The sequence below is a fragment of the Octopus sinensis genome, linkage group LG26, assembly GCF_006345805.1.
Source record: "Octopus sinensis linkage group LG26, ASM634580v1, whole genome shotgun sequence".
Taxonomy (NCBI): domain Eukaryota; kingdom Metazoa; phylum Mollusca; class Cephalopoda; order Octopoda; family Octopodidae; genus Octopus; species Octopus sinensis.
The window spans coordinates 2,300,742-2,322,645 of NC_043022.1; the positions used below are offsets into that span (position 1 = coordinate 2,300,742).

At 37.6% G+C, this 21,904-nt stretch overlaps 1 protein-coding gene across 15 annotated transcripts in view; it reads left to right on the plus strand.

The window, feature by feature from the left end:
- Positions 1 to 21,904, plus strand: part of LOC115224827 (nuclear receptor corepressor 1) — a 264,736-nt gene that overhangs the window by 47,500 nt on the left and 195,332 nt on the right. For all 15 annotated transcript variants that reach the window (XM_036513601.1, XM_036513610.1, XM_029795755.2 and 12 more), the window contains exon 2: positions 19,736 to 19,898. In XM_036513601.1, coding sequence (XP_036369494.1) covers positions 19,736 to 19,898 — 163 coding nt within the window. The remainder of the gene's footprint in view (positions 1 to 19,735; positions 19,899 to 21,904) is intronic.

Sequence of the window (21,904 nt, forward strand, 5' to 3'; positions counted from 1 at the left end):
ATACACTCATTACCTATTTTTCTATCTTTGGTTGCATTGTTGACATAGATTCATGTATGAAACATTGTAACTCTCAGTGATGGCTCTAGTTTCTACAGAAAATCCTTAGAGATAAATTGAAAAATAATGTAATTTGTTTTGTGTTTTACATCAGATGCATCTAAATGAACTTCTTAATGTGTGCATCACACCACTTTCCAATGAGAATTATATCAATTATTTTGTGTGTGTGTGTGTGTTTTTTTTTTCTTCTTTTAAGTACAGCGCACTGAGAATGGTTTTATCAGATAAAATATTTCGAGATTGCTATTTCTGGCTATCTCCTGGCAAATTTTGAACAACCAACTGAAATCGGAGCATAAAGAAAGATTTGGCCAAATTATTTTACACCACCTGGTTCATTGCCCACACTACCACCACCACCACCACCACACCTCTGTTGCTCCAGGCTTTTGTAAAATTCATTCATATTAAAAACAAATATATTTTGGAATAGAATGGAAAATATACTGCTAAAAATATTGGTCTTGTCCGAGTGTAAAGGTACATCGCTTTGTGGTTAGGGCTGTTTGAGGCATGATCATAAAGCCATGAGTGCGATTCCTGGCAGTGCACTGTATCCTTGAGCAAAACACTTTATTATTTCACATTGCTTCAATCCACTCAGCTGGCAAATATGAGTTTTACCTGTAATTCAAAGGGGGCCACCCTTATCACATTCTGTGTCATGCTGAATCTCCCTGAGATCGTACGTTAAGGGCACGCGTGTCTGTGGAGTTCTCAGCCACTTGCACATTAATTTCACTAGCAACATGTTCCATTTATCGGATCAACTGGAACATTTTATCATTGTAAACGATCAAGTGTCAGTTGTGTGTGTGTCTTCTTCCATTGTATAATAGCAGTTGAACCACTTATTAATTCTCTAGTGATCTTTCTGCTTCTTGCTGTTTACAGCTACAGCATGTGCACCTACCTTGGTTTTCAGGAATCTCACCTGTTCATAGACAAGGAATCAGTAAAATTCCTTTGTCTATCAACCTGTCAGACTAACAGACTACTAGTTGTGATATGCCAACCATTTCTACTCAGCCTGCTGTAGTTATCTAACGAATAAGTACAATTAATATATGCTATTTTACTTTTATTATTATTATTATTATTCATCATTACAGGGTGGCAGATTAACAGAATTGTTAAAACATTGGGCATGCCTGGCACTATCTGTTCCGGATGTTCTGAGTTCAAGTCACTCCAGTGTCAGCTATTTTTATCTTTCACTTGTATCAATCATTGGACTGTAACCCTGCTGGGGCACGACCTTGAAAGGGTTAGTTGAACAAATCAACGCCAGTCTTTATTTTTGGTACTTATTTCTAGCGGTCTCTTTTGGTGAATATAAGCAAACCAACACTGCTTGTCAGTTGGTAGGTGGGGGTGGGGGGCAAACAAGCACAAAGACGCACATATACATACACATGCATATGCACACAGTGGGCTGGGATTCCGCACAGTTTCCATCTACCAAATTCACTGTTGGTTGTAAACAAGTACGATTGTCATACAAGTGAATTTGTTCAGTTCCGGTCTTCCAGCTTTGCTTGGAAACTGGTCATGGTGGGCAGCGGGAAGAGCATCCGGCTGTAGAGAATCTGAGATACCCTGTACAGTCCCAGGTAACAACAAATTTGCAATAGATTTGACTCTACTCTTGGCATTGAGCATGCCTCTCACATCAGAAAATGTTCAACTGTTATTATTCTGAACTCACTTTCAAATAAGGGTTTCAAATTTTGGTGCAAGGCCAGCGAGTTTAGGGGTAGGGGACTAATCAATTACATCGACCTCCCCACCTCACCCAGTGCTTACTCTTCTCTTCTCCCCATTTCAACCACTTGACTGCAGCCATGCTGGAGCACCACCTTTTAGTAACATAAATCGACCCCAGGACTCATTCTCCATAAGCCTAGTACTTATGCTATCGGTCTCTTTCACCAAACTGCTAAGTTACGGGGACATAAACACACTAACATCGGTTGTGAAGCGATAGCAGAGGGGACAAACAGACATACAAATACATAAATACACACATGGCGGGCTTCTTTCAGTTTCCGTCTACCAAATCCACTCACAAGGCTTTGGTTGGCCTGAGACTATAATAGAAGACACTTACCCAAGGTGCCATACAGTGAGACTGAACCTGCAACCATGTGGTTGGGAAGCAAGCTTCTTACCACACAGCCACTGCTATGCTTATAATAGTACTTATTTTGTCAATACCCAAAAGAATGAAAGGCAAAGCCAACCTCAGTGGAATTTGAACTCGGAACATAAAAACAGGCGAAATAACTCACTTTAAAATAGTCCTTTCTCCTAAGGGCACAAGGCCTGAAATTTGGTGGAGGGGGTAGTCGATTACATCAGCCCTCAGGACTCACCTGGTATTTATTTTATCAACCCCTAAAGGGTGAAAGGCAAAGTTGACCTTGGTGGAATTTGAACACCGAACATAACATGAAGGAAATGTTGCTAAGCATTTTGCCAGCTCACTTTAAAATAATAACCACAATTTTTCATGCACACACTCTCTCTCGCTCTCTCTTCCTCTCCTTCCCTCTCTCCTCTCTTTCTCTTTCTGATTTTTGTTTCTCTTGAAGGATTTCATTGGTCCTAATCATAAACCACATGTTTCTCTGTTCATTCATCATTCAAGTTGCACGACGACAAAGCTGATTTGTTTATCATCTTCATATAGATTGACAGTTTTGATGGTCATTAATTAATAAGTGGATTAATTAGCACCATGACATGTTCATTACATATATTTATACATCCACCATCTTTCAAAACAAGTATCGTAAATTATAACCAGAAATGTTACAATTGTTGTTATAAAGCAAAATCGTGTATGGTTTAGACCAGGGTTTCCCAACTATTTTTTATCTATGGACCCCTTCGATTGCTATTTTATTCTGATGGAACCCCCCATAACCATTTGATGTTTAGAATGAAGAAGGATCCCCTTCGGTCATGGGATTTCACCTAGAATGTTTCCCTCCAAGGCACAAATCCGGGTGAGGTTGTTTATAGAAGACCAACAGTCACCCATGCATGCCAGCTTCCCTTCTTCACGCCACTGATGTTATCCAAGGGAAAAAAAGCAAAGGGGCCGATACAGCTTGGCACCAGTGACATCGCTACTCATTTCTACAGCTGAATAAGCTGGAGTAACATGGAATAAAGTTTCTTGCTCAAGAAGACAACACACAGCCCAGTCCAGGAATTGAACTCACTACCTCATGATTGTGGGCCCAATGCTCTAACCACTGAGCCATGTGCCTTCGATGTTTTAAAAACTAGTTTTACAGATACTTCTTTGAAAATTCCTATTTTGTTCATCGCATATATTCACTTGTGTAGGTTGAACTATGTAAAGCGCCAGAGAAAGGAACCTGGCTGTTTCTTGCTGCAAATGTTTTTCCTAGCCCTTGCTTCCCAACCACATGGTTCTGGGTTCAATCCAACTCCATGGCACCTTAGGCAAGTGTCTTCTACTATAGCCTCAAGCTGATTAAAGACTTAGTTGCTTTGGTAAATGGAAACTGAAAGAAGCTCATTGTATATATATTTATGTATGTGTGTCGTTTTGTATGTGTTTGCCCCCCTGCAACCACTTGACAACTGATGTTGGTGTGTTTACATCCCCGTAACCTAGCAGTATGCCAAAAGAGACTGATAGAATAAGTACTAGGCTTACAAAGAATAATGGCATAGTTGTGTGGTAAAAAGCTTGCTTCCCAACCACAAGATTCCAAGTTCAGTCCCACTGCATGGCACCCTGGGCAAGTGTACTCTACTGTAGCCTCGGGCAACCAAAACCTCGTGAGTGGACTTGGTAGGCGGAAACTGAAAGAAGCCTGTCATCTATATATCTGAAGAGCTGCCCAGGCTCCATGTCTATTTTGGCTGGTTTCTACAGCTGGATGCCCTTCCTAACACTTATTTATTCACATTGTCTTGAATTAATTGTGCATTGATGACAATGTTTATTTTTAGAATGACATTGTAAGGTAGGTGTGAGGGACCAGATCTGGCTAGTTTGAACATAAAACGGGTACAATATTTGGGCTGGATATGGCCAGTTTAAATACTGAAGGGTTAATGAAGATAAATTTATTAAATATAATCCTAATTATGTGACATCAATTCTAATTGACAAATATTTCCCATTAGAATTAAAATCCATTTTATCTCTTGTCAGCTCTCAATCTAGAATAAAGATTCAATCTCAAGTGTTTTATCTTATTTTGTTGAAAAGCTAGTCTCTTCTATATTTCATAATACACCTATAGTATAGCCACCATATGTGGAGGCATGTGGCTTTGTGGGCAGGGTGTTGGACTCGCGATTGTAAGATTGTGGTTTCAGTTCCTGGACCAGGCGATGCATTGTGTTCTTGAGCAAAACTCTTCATTTCACATTGCCCCAGTCCACTCAGCTGGCAAAAATGAGTCACAACTTCATTACCTTTCAACTTGTATGCCCTGTTTCTCAACCTATTCAAATAATTGTGATCAGAGATGTAACAAGAAGTGATTTCCCTTAGATTTTTTCCTCTCTTCTAAAATTTGCGCATGCCCTTATCGCACAACCATGCCTTATCACTTTAACATCCGCTTCATGGGGCTTGCAAAGGGACAGAGTTAATTGAGGCAGATTTCTTGTGGTCAGACACCCTTCCTGTTACCAACTGTCACCGCTTTGCAAGCAGGATAATAATAATTCCACAATGCCAAGAAACTCAAACACTTATCCATATATACACACGATGAGAACTAAATTCACTTGAGGCTTTTAGGCAACCCAGCGCCCTAGTAAAAGAAACTTGCCTTAGGTAATGCACAGGGGGACTGAACCTGGACCCATGTGCTTGTGAAACAAACTTCTTAACCATATAGCCACACCTGTTTCTCTCTCTCTCTCTCTCTCTCTCTCTATATATATATATATATATATATATATATACAAAATAGGACAAGAACGCAAAACATCCAGATAGACGATACAAAAAACATGGATGGGTCATTTGAAGTCTTTAATCTTCAGTCAAGAACCGGATCATCCTTGCAATTTCGGCTGATTAATCTTGAGATTGCTCCAATCTGGCCAGCCCCAAGGAAAAACTAAGCTAAGAGCATTAGATTGCTTGGAAAAAGGGTCGAATGTATACGAAACAAGGACGGAAAAACGGACGATGTTACACGAATATAAATACAAAAATAATACAAAAAAACAATAATATAATAATAATAATAACGACAGGCGTCTTTCGACTGGAGACAAATTGAATTCAGCTGGCGTATTGGGAATTATATAGATATATATTGAAGTGTTTGTCCTCTTTTGAGTTCATTGTAACTTTGTCTTTGTGGTTTGATAACGTATAGTTGTATGTAACAGGTTACAGTCCTTGGTTAGTTCACTTTTAGTAACAATAATTTGTACTTTATCAGTAATTAATTACCTATTAAGTGCTAGAGAGGAAAGGGGGAAAGATTAGTAGCTTATAACAGATATTATTAATAATGGATTATTTTTACTTAAGATTGTAAAAGTAGGCATAAACTTCACATTATCTTATCCACATGACTTCCAAGAGAGAAGCTTTTTTTTGTGTTTATGTTAATTTGTTAAAACTTAATGGAATATTTTCTTTTAATTCAATAAGTGTGTGCTCATGTTTTTGTCAAAAGAAACTGAGGAAATGAAATTAAATTAACCCTTCTGGCCCGGTTGGTACGTATTTGTACTAGTCAAAAATTTCACAACCCAAATCTTGAAAATTCCTATTCTCTGTGATGCGGTATAGTACCGCTCCGGTTTTTCTGGTATGTATGTAGTGCCAGATGTATGATCAGAGTGTATGACACTATAATAACAGCTCAAAAGGCTTGCATGCATGCAAACCCTTTGCCATTACTGAAAAAATTCCGGGTTGTAAAGGTTAAAATGAAACTTAATTGCGAAAAAAAAAATTGGGGCTTTGTGCCTATAGCAGAACTTTTGTTTGTCATGTTCTGAATTCAAATTCCACTGAGGTCGACTTTGCTTTTCATCCTTTTGGGGTTGATAAAATCAGTACCAAGTTGAATACTAGGGTCAATGTATTTGACTTACCCGCTAACAAGGACTTGCTGGCCTTGTGCCAAAATCTGAAAACATTATTATTGTGATTATTATTTACCTTTCATCTTAATCAAATAAGTAACATATTGGATCAGTTCACTTGCCTCATCTACAGTCACTACTGTACACCACTGCTGCCGAGACCAGTGAGAGGGAGAAAAATATCCTCAGACTAGTTACCTAGACTAAATGTTTACCACAGTGTAAACCCCACTGAAGGGGACCCTATGTGCCAGATGGTGGCACAAAACCTGACAACCTGAATGTTTGCTACAGTGGGATTTAAACTCTGAATGCAAAGACCACAAGACATCTAGTCTAAAATACCCTCCAACCTATCGTGGGTGTTTTGTTGTCCCTTTTTGTATCACCTAGTTGTCCGGATGTTTTGCGTTCTTGTTCCATTTTGTATTTTATATATATATATATATATATATATATATACATACACATGCACACGACGGGCTTCTTTCAGTTTCCTTCTACCAAATCCACCCAGAAGGCTAGAAGACACTTGCCCAAGGTGCCACGCAGTAACCGAGTAAAACAGAAAACTTACCAACAATCAGTCACAATAATTTTTGTTATAAAAAAAAATGTGATACCTATTTCTTTATTGCCCACAAGGGGCTAAACATAGAGGGGACAAACAAGGACAGACATAGGTATTAAGTCGATTACATCGACCCCAGTGCGTAACTGGTACTTAATTTATCGACCCCGAAAGGATGAAAGGCAAAGTCGACCTCGGCGGAAAAAATGTGATACCATTAACTTGTGTTAGGTGATTTGCGTCCCAACTGCTTCTGAAAAGTATGTAAAAAGCATTGTGTGTGTGTGTGTGTGAGTGTGATGCAGACTGGCAGTGTGCTGTTGTGTCAGAATGATTCTAGAACTTGTTTAAGGTGAAGGACAGAAGATTCGGTTGTTTAATGTGTGTAACGAAAACATATGTCAAGGATATGTACGTATGTGTGTACGTATGTATGTTTCCTGTAAACTGCACACGTGAATGTGTGTGTGTAGATATATATATATATATATATATGTGTGTGTGTGTGTGTGTATTTAAAAATATAGTGTAAAGCCGGAACAATACCAGAAGTTACAAACTAAACCTCAATACATACATACATATATATATGTGTGTGTATATATAGACTCATACACACGTATGCCTACACCGTGGTGGGTTGACTCAGCCTACTTACTTTCCTACATAATAGGTGAATTGTTAGCCACATTTATGCAGTTATTAAATGGTAAATCTTTTAATCCGGGGGTGGGGAATTAATGTAAGGGAAAAAAAAATAGAGAGAGAGAAATAACCTCTTCGAGTCACTGCTTTCCAACGTAATTTTTTTTTGTTGTTTTTTTTTCTTTATTATTATTATTGTTTGTTTGTTGTTGGTATGCTATTTGCGTATCAATTGATCAGCTGACTACTACAACTACTACTACTACTATTATTAGTAGTATTATTGTTATTATTATTATTATTCTGTTGGGGAGAGAATAGAGACGGCTAAATTCATCATTGTTGGCAGCAGCTGTTGGTTGGCAAGACTTCTTTACTATGTCACGCTACTTCCTGTCTGTAAAAGGATACTAGGATGCAACCAGCAGCAGCAGTAGTAGTAGCAGTAGTCACAGCAGTAGCAGCAGCAGCAGCTCGCAGTTGCCTGCTCCTTCTTTCGCCGCCTGGTACAGGTCAGAAGAGTAACCAGGTCATGAGTACTTAGCCTCCTACTCCCCTCACACTGTAGACTGTCAGTCTGAAGGTGAAGGACAAAACGCAGCGCTTTCTCCTCCTCCTCTTCCTCATGCTCTCCCTCCCTTTCTATTTCCTCCTCCTCCTCCTCCTTACACTACACATAGGTGCTGCGCGCGCGAGTGTGTATACGCGCGCGCCTGCCCCTCCTCCCCTCCGCCTATCACACAAGCACCTTGGGCTACAGCGATTAAAATGTTGCCTAGTAATTTTCCCCTTCGATCGATAAATCCTTCGAATAAAAGAAAATACGGTGAAGCCTGGTGTTCTCTCTTTCTTTCGTCTTTTCTCTTCTTCCATTTGAGTCATGGAAATTTCAAATAGACGACAGAAGGTGTATATTATTATTATATAGTTTTGTAAGTGAATCAGCCCTGTGTGTGTGTGTGTGTGTGTGTGTGTGCGCGCGCGCAACAGTTTAATTAGTAGACTACTACTGACTGCCGCCGACTTGTAACATACTCACTGGTGTATGAATAGTGCTGGAGTAGAAGTATGAGGGAGGGGGATGGAAAGAGGGGTAGCAGGAGGGGGGAGCGATCTAGAAATCTCTATGGAGATGGGAATCAAATGTTTTGATTGATTTTGTTTTGTAGATGACGAGAGAGCACGCGCATATGCACACACGTGTTTGAGTTACATATGCGTGTATACATATTTATGTATATATATATATACACGTACATACTCATTCTCCCCTCTTTGGCCTTCTGTTTTGCTGCCACGAGTGGAAAGCTTTTAAAATGGGGGACTGTCATTTATTGTGTATGATTTTTAATATATAATATATATGGGACGAAAGCGTTAAGCAGTGATGTGTATAATAAATACAAACTTGTTACCAGTTTCAAATATGCTAGAGGCATACTTGTTATATATATATATAAATGTGTTTGTGTCTGTGTGTATATATATATATATATATAAATGTGTTTGTGTCTGTGTGTATATATATATATATATAAATGTGTTTGTGTCTGTGTGTATATATATATATATATAAATGTGTTTGTGTCTGTGTGTGTATATATATATATATATATAATTTCAACAACATTGAGGAACGGCACCGATAGGCCATTCGACCCACTAGAAAGAGCAGCCAAGACTCAAACCGCTAAATAGTAGTAATTCAGAAATTAAAGGAAAATTAAAAAACATTTACCCTATTTATCTTTAGACAATGCATTGTTTCGACGTTCTTTATGGCAAACCAGCCTAATTAAATTAAATTTAATCTCTATTGAATTTTTTGCTACCCTTATATTGATTAATAATATATATATATATATATATATATATATATATATATATATATATATATATATATATACTTATAGACACATTACACACGGGCATACTTGAGAACTTAGGTCGATAATTGGTTCCAAGACATGCGACGGGTTCGCAAGAAACGACGTAACGTGAACATTAACAAAAAATTCTTTAAGCTCAGTATGTTTTAATAAATGGTTAGTTCGTATTTTCATTCGATTTTTCTTTTCTATCACTTCAGTATTGTCTCAAAAAAATTTTTTTCGGAGGGATGGGGGTGTCTTAAAAAAAATTAGGATCTTTTCGGTTTGAACGGCAGTTTTTTTCTAGCGGTGTCATATGAAATTGTCACCCATAATTATGACCCTAGTATCGATCTATTGCATTTCAATCTGTTTTAGATTTAGGGTTAGGATTAGGGGGGAAGAGTATCTTTTTTTCTTCACAAATGTAAATAATCCCCATCCTTTTCTTAAACGAGGGACATATTCATACGGCACAGAATGTTATTTACCTCAATAGACGTCATTGATTGGTTGAAATTGCAGAAATTGAAGAAAAAAAACCCAACAAATATCTAACAAACTATAGAATTTTCTCAATAAAGACAAGAGAAAAAGATGTTCTATAAACACATTCTACCAGTATACGAAGTTTAAAAGTGTTTAGTTACGGGGAAATTATTTTAAAAACTGCCGTTCAAACCGAAAAGATCAAAAAATTATGCTTTTTAATATGATAGTTGAGGTCAACCGTAAAGTGGGATAAATCGACTGAAGTTGAAAGTTTTATTTCGAAAATAGGAAAAAGAAAAAAGGCGTAACTCGAAAATACGTAAGTTTAAGTATGCCTCCGTTTACAAACATAATATATATATATATATATATATAATTAATCAATATAGGGTGGCAAAAAATTTTGTAGAATTTTTTTGCCACCAGCGGCCTAGTGGGAAAAAATTAAATAGTCATAGACCATTTTTAAGTTCAACATCACAATCAAGGAACGGCCATAATAGGCAATTCACCCACTAGAAATAACAGCCAAAAGCTTCAACCGCAAAATAACATCAATTCCGTAAACCAGGAGAAAATTAAAAAATTACAGGGTAAATGTTTTTTAATTTTCTCCTGGTTTACGGAATTGATGTTATTTTGCGGTTGAAGCTTTTGGCTGTTATTTCTAGTGGGTGAATGGCCTATTATGGCCGTTTCTTGATTGTGATATATATATATATATATAATATATATATATATATATATAGTGTCTGTAATGTATTACTGATAAACAGTTTTTTTTGGTGTTTACGTTCCTACATACGTAAAGGGTCATTCACCGATGGGCACACCTTGTATTTTTAAATTCCCTTCTCCAAACACTTAAGTATGCCAGAGTATTTTACTACCATTTACATTTAGCAGTTTACACTGAGAAGAAAAAGAAAAGAAAGTATCTTGGCTGTTGTTGTTGTTGTTGCTATTTTAGGTCATTCGCTGCAGTAGCAACCTTTTGTTAATCAGAGCAATACTCTGACTTAGATATATTTCATCCTTTATTATAATTCTTAGCATTTGTGTAAGCAAGTGTCAAAACAAGGTCAGCTACGGTTTTCTGCAGGATCTGACCTAGTTTAGGGTAAACTATCATTGAGTCAGGGAGAGAGGCGGGAAGAGGAGGAGGAGGTGTGGTGGTGGTGGTGGGGAGGATGGAAAGGCCTGGTGCCAGAGGAGTGGGTTGTCCTCATCATGACTTGTTGTTACCCACCTACAGCCAGCCAGCCTGATAGCCTCATTCTGGTTTTTATGTTTGCCAGTGCTAACACACTTAAAAATAGTGGCAGGAAACAGCATTCTCCCCTCCTCCTCCCCCCAAGCACTGCCTATATATCTATCTATCTATCTATCGTCTCTCTCTTTCTCTCTGTGGGAATAGTCCAACTTTAAACTACAATGTTGCTGGGAAGTAGAGGGAGGAGAGAGAGAGAGACAGTGTGTGTGAGAGGGAGGAAAAATAAATAAATGTTTTAAGAGGTTGGAGCTGGAATTCAGATTCTGTGGCTAGAGTTTATTTGGAATTGGTGCTAGATATTACTGTTGAGAACATATATAATATATATATATATGTATGTGTATATATAAATATATATATATATATATATATATATATATATATAGTGTGTGTGTGTGTAATATGCTGAACAGAAAGGTATTAGAAGTGTGTGTGAGAGAGAGAGAGAGAGGAGGAAGAGATGTTTTGTGGTTGGTATGGCTAGAGAGAGAAACTGCTAAATAGAAAACAAGTCTATCAGCCAGAGCTAGCCTTGATATTATGATGAATAACACTGCAGTGAAATCTAAGTGCTATGTTGTTTGTATAGTATTCACCATGCAGGGCGAACTAAAACAGTAGATGCATGGGAGAAAATTTTGTTGGCTGAGAGGAGAAGAAGCAGGAGAGAAGTGGGGGGGGGGGAAACACCATTTTTTTTTAAAGAATATTTTGGTTTTTTTGCATAGACAGGTATCCCCTTAACAGGAGGGGACTTTCTGAAGAATGGTGGCGGATGAAGCTCCTAATAGAAGTTGTTTTATTTGTATCATTACTTTATAGATTAATAAAAGCAGTTTTCTGAAAGCTAATAGTTTAATCCCGATGTGGGTGTCGTGTTGTTTGGAAAACAATGGCTGTTTTAATTAATCTAGTTATGTTTTCGTTTGAGTTAAAAAGAAGAAGAGGGAAAAAGCATTCTTGGAAAAGTGTGGGGAGGTTTGTGTCGAATTCGATTAGGTTTTTAATATGTAGTTTCTTTTTTTTTTTTTTTTGGGATAAAATATCTGATTTGTCTTATAATAACAAACAGCAGCTTGCGTCACTTGAATAGCAACAAGATCAAAGAATTGAAAGTCACAGGAGATGAAGAAGAAGAAGAAGAAGAAGAAGAAAGTAGTTTGTTGCAAATTCTTCAAATGAACCAACCTAAAGCTCTTTTCAACATGAAAGATCTTTGTTCTATAACCTTGACATATTCTAACATTTTCCTCCACTCCTGCTACACCGCCTTATTTTGTATGTATGTGTGTGTGAGATAGTGCATCTTCATTTGATAAATCATGTGACAAGCATCTTTACTTATTTCATAGAAGCCATGTCTGCAGCCATTAAGATTCTTAAGAGGAAGGCACAAGAGAGAATCAGTTAATATTCACTGTAGCTTCACCCCCACCCCCACCACCCCATCTCTCTTTTTCCCTCCACTTCTGCCTCCTCATCTCCTAATCTGAAATCTTTTTGTATAGTTTATCACAAGTAATGTCAAGAATTGGTATTCTTGCTCAATAGTTCTATGTATTTATCTATCCATTCATCTATCCATCTTTATGTTCCTCTATCCATCCATCTCTATCTATCTACCCTTTATACCTCTCTCTATTTCCATCTCTATCTATCCATCCATCCCTATCTATCTGTCTTTCTATTTATCTACCATTTATATCTATCTCTCTATGTATGTATATATCTATCTATCTATCTCTATCCATCTATCTCTATCAACCCTTTGTACCTATCTCTCTTTTTCCAACTCTGTATCCATCCATCCCTAGCTATCTGTCTATTTATCTACCCTTTATATCTATCTCTCCATCCATCCCTCTCTATGTATGTATCTATCTATCTCTATCCATCCATCTCTATCAACCTTTTATACTTATCTCTTTCCAACTCTCTCCATCCATCACTATCTATCTGTCTATCTATTTATCTACCGTTTATATCTATCTCTCTATCCATCCATCCATCCATCTATCTATCTATCTATCTATCTGCCCATCCATCCATCCATCTCTCTAGATATCCACCCATCCCCCCCCTCTCTATCAACCTAGCTATCAATCTCTTCCTCCCTATCTATCCTTAATTTGTTTTTGAATTCAGGCTTCTATATAAATGTGATGCTGATCAGTTTGCAGTTTTTTGTCCCTTTTTACAATGATTAATAAACCAGTGTGTGTTATTTCATTGTTGTTTGTTTGTTTATAACATTGGTGTTTTTATATATATAAATTAAAAATTCCAAGTATATGGATGGCAAAGGGATCATACATGATAGATTGGTGTGTTTCTTTTGTAAAGAAAATCTCAAGACATTCGAAACACTGCCAAGCTGAGACTAAAAGTATTCTGCTCAGTATTGCAACATTATTATACATCCCAGGTTGGGTTGTTCTTGTTCCACGGATCCGCAACCCGGACGGAGAAAGCTCCTCTCCTTCGATTGAGATGAAATCGTCGCAGGTAGAGCTTTTCGGAATGAGTTTTTTAGACAAGACCCACTGTAACAAGCAGCTGTTCAATTTGTTTCACTGTTGTTTCACTCATTAGACTGTGGCCATGCTGGAACACTGCTTTTGGTCAAACAAATCAATCCCAGGACTTATTCTTTGTGGGCCTAGTATTCTATTAGTATCCTTTGCCGAAACAGTGAGTTACGAGGACATAAACACACTAACATCGGTTGTCAAGCATTGGTGATGGGGACAAACACAGACACACAAACATATATATATGTGTATATATACACAATGTATATATACACAATGAGCTTCTGGATCTTTTCCTTTTGAACAGCACTTTTCAACACAATTTCTAGTTAACTAAACACTCTTAAACTTCGTATACTGGTAGAATGTGTTTATAAAACATCATTTTTTCATGGCTTTATTGAGAAAATTCTAAATGTTGTAACATATTTCGTCTTTAATTTCGAGCATTTCGGCAATTTTAACCAATCACTGGAGTCCATTTAGGTAAATAACATTCTGTGCAAAGAAGAAAGAGTAAAACCTCTTCAACTGTTTCCCTTACAATAAAGCATATGAAACAGTGATGGAAGAATGTTTCACTGTTTGGTTAACAAAACTATTTGTATGAAGGAACCTTTTTATATAAAAATGGTTGTTTTGGATCTATAGGTTAGAACCAATTATTTTCTCAGATATTGGGGGCATTTTGTTTGTTTTTTTCTTCACTTAGTTATTTAAGAGTCCTCACAGATATGAAAATTAAGCTTGTAATCCCAAAAATGTGTTTAGATTGTTTATTTTGCTAAATTTTTACAAAAGAATATTAGAACTATAAACATATAGATTACCCATATTATAAACTTAAGTCATTCATCAAAGATTGGTTATCTAATGCAGATACAATCTAGTTTTAATAATTTGGGGGGTTTTGGAGTTGTGTCCCTTTGCTTATTTGGTCAGAATTATTTATGCTAATAATGTTTTCCACCTCTTCACAACAGGTGTAATTGTAATTTCGTTTTTGGTTCACTCTGTTGACTACATTAGCTCCCACTCCTACTATTCTATTAGCTGCTGTTATAATACTAGACTGTAGTCTTCTTGATTGGTTAGAGGTCATTGACTTGAAATTTTTGTAAGTAACCAAATAAATCTTGTTCGTTTTTGATTACTGTTGCAGGGTGTGACCTAGAAGTAGGGTAGAGGGGAGTATGACAACTTTGGGTTTTGTTTATCAGGTTGCTATGTAGACAGGGTGTACAACATGCATAGTTGAAGTATAACCGACAAGCTGTAAACAGAGAGGTTATTTGGTGTAATGAGCATGGTTATCAGGTAAAGAATAATAATTTCATTACTTCTCAAATTAGCAAAGGCTGGCAGCCTGTATTTATGCAAGATTTATTTTAAAACCTTTCACACTGATACAATATTACAATATTCTGGGTGTATTTTTAGAATATCCTCTTGATTAGCAAACTTTTGACATTCTGCTGTTAAATGAGCCATTCGTTAAAAGATATTAATTATGAAGAGGATTTAATATCATTAAGGAGGTCAACTGTAGGTCAGTAACAGGGTTTTCCAACTTTTTGCATTGTATACAGCTATTTAGCCGTAACTCTTCATTTTTAGTTTTGCAGGTAATTTTACTGTTTGCGCGTCATTTAACCCCTTTCGTTTGTGTGTATTTAACCCCTTTCGTTTGTGCATCATTTAACTCCTTTCATTTGTGTCATTTAACCCCTTTCGTTTGTGCGTCATTACCCCCCCCCCCCTTGTGTGTCATTTAACCCCTTTCGTGTCATTTAACCCCCCCTTCGTTTGTGTGTATTTAACCCCTTTCGCTTGTGCGTCATTACCCCCCCCCCCCTTGTGTGTTATTTAACCCCTTTCGATGTGCATCATTTAACCCCTTTCGTTTGTACGTTATTTAACCCTTTCATTTGTGCGTCATTTAACCCCCTTCGCTTGTATATATATATGTATATTTGTGTGTGTGTGTGTATGTATATATGTGTGTGTGTGTGTTTGTCCACCCACCATCCCTTGACAACTGGTGTTGGTGTGTTTATGTCCCCGTAACTTAGTGGTTCATCAAAAGAGACCGATGGAATAAGTACTAGGCTTACAAAGAATAAGTCCTGGGGGCGATCTGTTCAACTAAAAGCAATACTCCAGCATGGCCGCAGTCAAATGACTGAAACAAATAAAAGAATATATATATGTATGTATATATATATACAACAATAGTATTAAGGAATGACCCTGACAGGCCGTTCAACTCACTTGAAAAGAGCAGCTAAACTCAAACTGCAAAATAGTAGTAATTCTGAGCTACCCTTATATTGATTAATTAATATATATATATATATTATAATAATAATAATAATAATATGAGGGAATATTATTCCAAACCTACAGGGAAAAATTCAATTTAGAAATACTAAATCAAATTTCAAAAAATATAATATCTCTCTCTCTCTCCATATATATATATATATATATATATATATATATATATATATATATTAGATATATATTGTGTCTTGGGAGAGCTATTACACCAATAATATGACACCCGTTCAATTCCACTTCTTTATTATTAGTCAATTGGTTAAGCGTCCATTCAACTAATGAATCAATTATTTGTATAACATGTTGGTTAAACAGTCATTCAGTTTATTTGTTTGTCAAAGTTCTTTCATTGCCGTTTGCAACCTTTTCAGTGACTCATGATCTCCCAAATGGCTTTGAAGGCTGTTTTCATGTGTATGTGTATGTATATTTATATATATGTGTATGTGTGTGTGTGTGTGTATACACACGCATTCATATATATTTGTAATAAAAGTTCATGGTTATAACCATGTACACATGTTTTGTGTATGTATGTATATACTTTACATAAAGAATAAAGATCCTTCCTGAGTCATATAGACTTGTAGAGTCAGTTTCCTGGCTCCCATGATGTATATATATTTCCCTCTTGGACAGGTTGCTGGCCCATTGTAGGATTACTCATTTTGGCCAGCTGAGTGGACTGTGGAAACATGAGATGAAGTGTTTTGCACACGAACTCAAGACATCGCACATTCCCAGGAATTGAAACCACAATCTCATGATCATGAGTTCAACATCCTAACCACTAAGCCATCCACCTCCATGTATGTGTGTGTGTGTGTGTCTGTGTGTATATCTCTCTTTCTCTCTTTTACTTGTTTCAGTCATTTGACTGAGGCCATGCTGGAGCACCGCCTTTTAGTCGAATAAATCGGCCCCAGGACTTATTCTTTGTAAGCCTAGTACTTATTCTATCAGTCTCTTTTGCTGAACCGCTAAGTTATGGGGACGTAAACACACCACTGTCGGTTGTCAAGCAATGGTGGGGGGACAAACACAGACACACATACATATATATATATATATACATATATACGACGGGCTTCTTCCAGTTTCCGTCTACCAAATCCACTCACAAGGCTTTGGTCAGCCCGAGGCTATAATAGAAGACACTTGCCCAAGGTGCCACGCAGTGGGACTGAACCCGGAACCATGTGGATGGTAAGCAAGCTACTTACCACACAGCCACTCCTTATATATATATAAAATCAAGATTTAGTTATGTTTTTGTGTGCATGTATGTACATATATGTCTAAACATTTTAGAGATCTAGCCTAGCACCCACCCTAGACACCGATGTTTAAGGATCTAGGCAACTGTAAATTCTAGATTATAATGTTTAGAGAGTGACCACCCCTTCAGTGTTGCTGATAACTTCAAATTAGGGTTTGAGTTAGGACAGTTAACACTATCATAGCAGGATGTGTAAGTGAAGTGCTGTTGTTATGCTGAGATAAATCTTAAGAATTTAAGGATGTTGAGTTTTGGGGATTGGCACAATTATTGTTGTAGGTGGGGAGGTGATGTTTGACGCATATAAAGTGGGTGGACGTACTAAAGATATTATAACAGAACTTGTGATATCTTAATATGGTTAACGCTTTCTAGTTAAACTTTTCATCAATTTTAGTATTCATTCTGATTTAACATAACCTTCAGTCAGGAATTCAAACTATTGTAACTTTATCTACAGCTGCTATGTTGTATCTGAGGAGGATATGGTTGGGATTAGTTGGCTTGGCTAAAAGACTGGCAAATGTTTAAGCCGTTAGCATTTAAACTAGCCGTATCCAGCCGAAATGTTTTGCTGCTTTTATGTTCAAACCGGCCAGATCCTGCATCTCATACTCACCCTACAATGTCGTAATAAAAATAATCACATCATCGAAATCATGAAGCCACAAGACAAATCCCTGATGAATTCAAAACAATATTAAGAAATAAGTATTAGATTCGACAGAACAATCTAAATGCTGAAGGGTTAACCCCTTTTGTACTGTATTTATTTTGAGATGCTCTGTGTTTCTTTCAATTATTTTAAATATAACAAAGAATTTAGTAAAATAACTTCGTTATCATTGAGCTAGTGTTAGGAACATAAATTGCGACTAAGATTTGGAGGAAGATTTTAATTCAAAACTTATGAAAACAAGACATTTATACTAAAGAGCCAGATTCAGCCGGGTTGGTAACGAAAGGGTTAATGAGCTTCAGTGGTGCACTCAGTTTTAAAGATTGGCACCAATTTAAGACCCATAGAGGCCTCAAGTACTTGAAAGGTTTTGGTGCCCTCAAGTATATGTAAATGGTTCAAAATGTAAACAATAGTAGTAAGTAGCTTGCTTACCAACCACATGGTTCCAGGTTTAGTCCCACTGCGTGGCACCGTGGGCAAGTATCTTCTACTATAGCCTCGGGCCAACCAAAGCCTTGTGAGTGGATTTGGTAGACAAACTCTGTAAGAAGCCCATATGTGTGTGTGTGTGTGTGTTTGTGTCTGTGTTTATACCCCTCTTCACTCCTTGACAGCTGTTGTTGGTCCCTGTAACTCAACGATTCGGCAAAAAGACTGATAGAATAACTCTTGGGTTTTAAAGAAAAAAATCCTGGGGTTGATTTGTTCAACTAAAACCCTTTAAGGCAGTGCTCCAGCATGGCTGTAACTGAAACAAGTGAAAAAATTAAAGAATATATGCTATTTTCCTTTTATATATTCATCTTGAAAACCAGGGCAGACTATACTATAGAACGCAGATTTAAAAATTTTTTTATTCAGTGTATTATTTATTTTATTTTTATTTTATCTAGTTTCAGCTCATGAGCTGTGGCCATGCCGGGGCACCACCATTTGTTGTTGCTACATGATTTTACTTCACGAATGCTTTTTAGCAATTGCCATTTGGTGCATGAGAGAGTTCGATGCAGCTGCCCTCATCTGCACCTCCTGCCGTGAAGTTGGTTCATCTGGGACACCTGACAGGAAGAGATCCAGTTTTATTTTAAAGACATCTGCATCCACCCCATGAAGGATATTGAAGAGCTGTGGGCCTCTGAAGCCCAGGCTATCACAGTATCTTGTCCTACATCTTGATGGCAAATTTGGAGTTCTTGGCACTATGCAGTGGCGCCTAGTTCTAGTATTTGTGTAACTCTTGATGCCAAAGTTTGGGACAAGTCCTTCTAGGATCTTCCAGATGTATATTATGACATATCTTTCTCGCCTTCGCTCTAAGGAATAGAGTCTTAATCTCTTGAGTCTTTCCCAGTAGCTTATATGCTGCACAGAGGCTATCTTCTTCGTGTAGTTTCATTTTTATTTGTTCCGAAATAGTGTTGATTGTGTGTATACAATATGTAGAGACTGAAATCAAATTGCCGAGAACCTGTGGGGAAAAAAATAGAAAAAATATCCTAGCTATGAGCTTTTGCTATTAAAATTTACTCGTCAGTAACTATCTTGGGAATTAATATATCGGGCAAAAATTTTCCTGATGAATTTATTGCCCTTATGACTAACATGTATGTGCATGCATGTCTATATCTGCATAAAAATATTTATTATATATGTATATTATACTCAAATTTCGATTATTATTATTTTCTTTTTTCCAATTATTGATTTGTACGAAGGCTTAATAAGCGATAAGTCTTTTCCATGTGGTCTTACAGTTGATTAGATTTTGTTAATCTCATTTTATGATTTTTTTTTCAAAAAATATGCAAATAAATTGCTGATACGTGTGCTTTTATCTGATAAGCTTCATTATTAAAAATATTTTTTCCTTTTATTATTTTCAGGGGCCCTGCTGGCTCACCACATACTGCTGGAGGTTCTTATAAACGTTCTCGGACAGCTAGTCCTTCTATGCCTCGGTCTTCTTACCCTTATCCTCAAGAACCTAACGCTAGGTATGGAATTCCTCCATCAACGGGATATACCATTTACCGAGAACCCTATCCGGTACGTATTTTGCTATTGGCTGTCTTTGAAATGGCTCGGGTTTTTACCCAAATATTCTATTTGTTTTATGTTCAAACTAACAAGATCTGTGCCCTCACACTTACCCTATGATGTAATTCTAAAAATACACTGTCATGATAATGATGATATTGAAATCTTGAAGCTAAGGGACAGTAGTAATAGCAGTGGGGAGGGGTTGCATCTGCTGTAATAGTGCATTGCTGCACCGACCATTTATTGGTGATTCCATGATCCTAGTAGATGACACCTTTGCACCACTCAGGCAACAAATCTTCAACCCATGGGTCTGTTTGGGTAGTCATTGTTGGCGAGGTCTTTATGAGGTAAGGGTGCAAATCCTACTTCAGCCTTTTTTAGTTGCCTTTTATGGCATAGAGAGGAAATGTTAGCTCTGTTCTTTGGCACGCTGGTCTCCACCCTGACCCTAACCCTAGAGCAACATCAAATGAAGTGTTTAAGTTCAAGAACACAACACACTGCTCGGTCCAGGAATTGAACCCACAATTTGGCGATCGTGAGTGCAACACGCTAATCACTAGGCCACATGGCTTAAGACAACAGTTCCCAACCTGTGGTCCATGGACTCGTGGTCTGCAAAGGTGATACTGGGGGTTCGTCAGCATGTTAAGCTGGCAGGCTTTTCCATATCCTGGGGCCCATGGGGGAAAACTCATTTAAATTAAAGTGAGGTCCTTTATAGTGAAAAAGTTGGGACCACTGCCTTAAGAGATAATACATGCTGAGTTCAAAACAATGTGAATAAATAAGCTTTACATTTGACAGAGTAATCTGACTGCTAAAGGGTTAAATCTGATCATCTGGATATAATTCCATTTTTAATATAAGAAACACAAAGTGTAGAGTTTGAAACATTAGATGTCCTAATGTCTCTATCTGTATTTCTGTATGTGCCTGTTAGGTTTGCTGTTAATGCCAAAAATTTAGTCACTAAAACAGGCTGGCAAGTCAGCCATGCCATACTGCTAGTGTCTAAACAGCTGTGCCAAGTAGTCTCATTTCGTGTTTGTAAGTGCTTAGTTAAAGAAGAAGACATGGATTGAAGCAGACAGCTGCCTGTGTGAACTGTGTGCTCTTTCCAAGTCTAAATCATTGCAGAACCATGTAAAAAGCACCCACTACACCCTCAGAGTGGTTGGCGTTAGGAAGGGCATCCAGCTGTAGAAAGTTTGCCAGATCGGATTGGGAGCCTGATGCAGCCTTCAGTCAAACCGTCCAACCCATGCCAGCATGGAAAGCAGACATTAAACAATGACGAGGATGATAATTATGATTTCTGTTGAAATGTACTGCTTTTGTTCCAATTATTTTTTTTAAATAATTAAGAATTTAATAAAATAACTTTGTCATTATTAAGCTGATGTTTGGAACATGAATTTATATAAAATTTTCAGGAAGTTTTCAATTTAAATTACTTCAAAACAGGAAGCTTGTATGTTAGAATCAGGATGGTTTCAGGCGGAGTAGCCAAAAACATTAATTCTAATAATTTTGTTTTGCTGTGTTCGGGGCCACATGTGTGTTTTTGTGTGTATGTGTGCCGGTGGCACGTAAAAGCACCATCCGTTCGTGTCCATTGCCAACCTCGCCTGGCCCCCGTGCCGGTGGCACGTAAAAGCACCATCCGTTCATGGCCGTTTGCCAGCTCCGTCTGGCTCCTGTGCGGGTGGCACGTAAAAAGCACTCACGGAGTGGTTGGCGTTAGGAAGAGCATCCAGCTGTAGAAACACTGCCAGATCAGACTGGAGCCTGGTGCAGCCTTCCGGCTTCGCAGTCCCCAGTTGAACCGTCCAACCCATGCTAGCACGGAAAACGGACGCTAAATGATGATGATGATGTGGCCTGTGATACTATGAGCCGGCGACAGTACAGAGCTTATGTGTATGTATAGACTATGAGGGTGTAGAGGGTATGTGTGTGCATATTCTGTGACAGTGTGGAGGTTGTGTGTGTTTGTGTGTATGTTA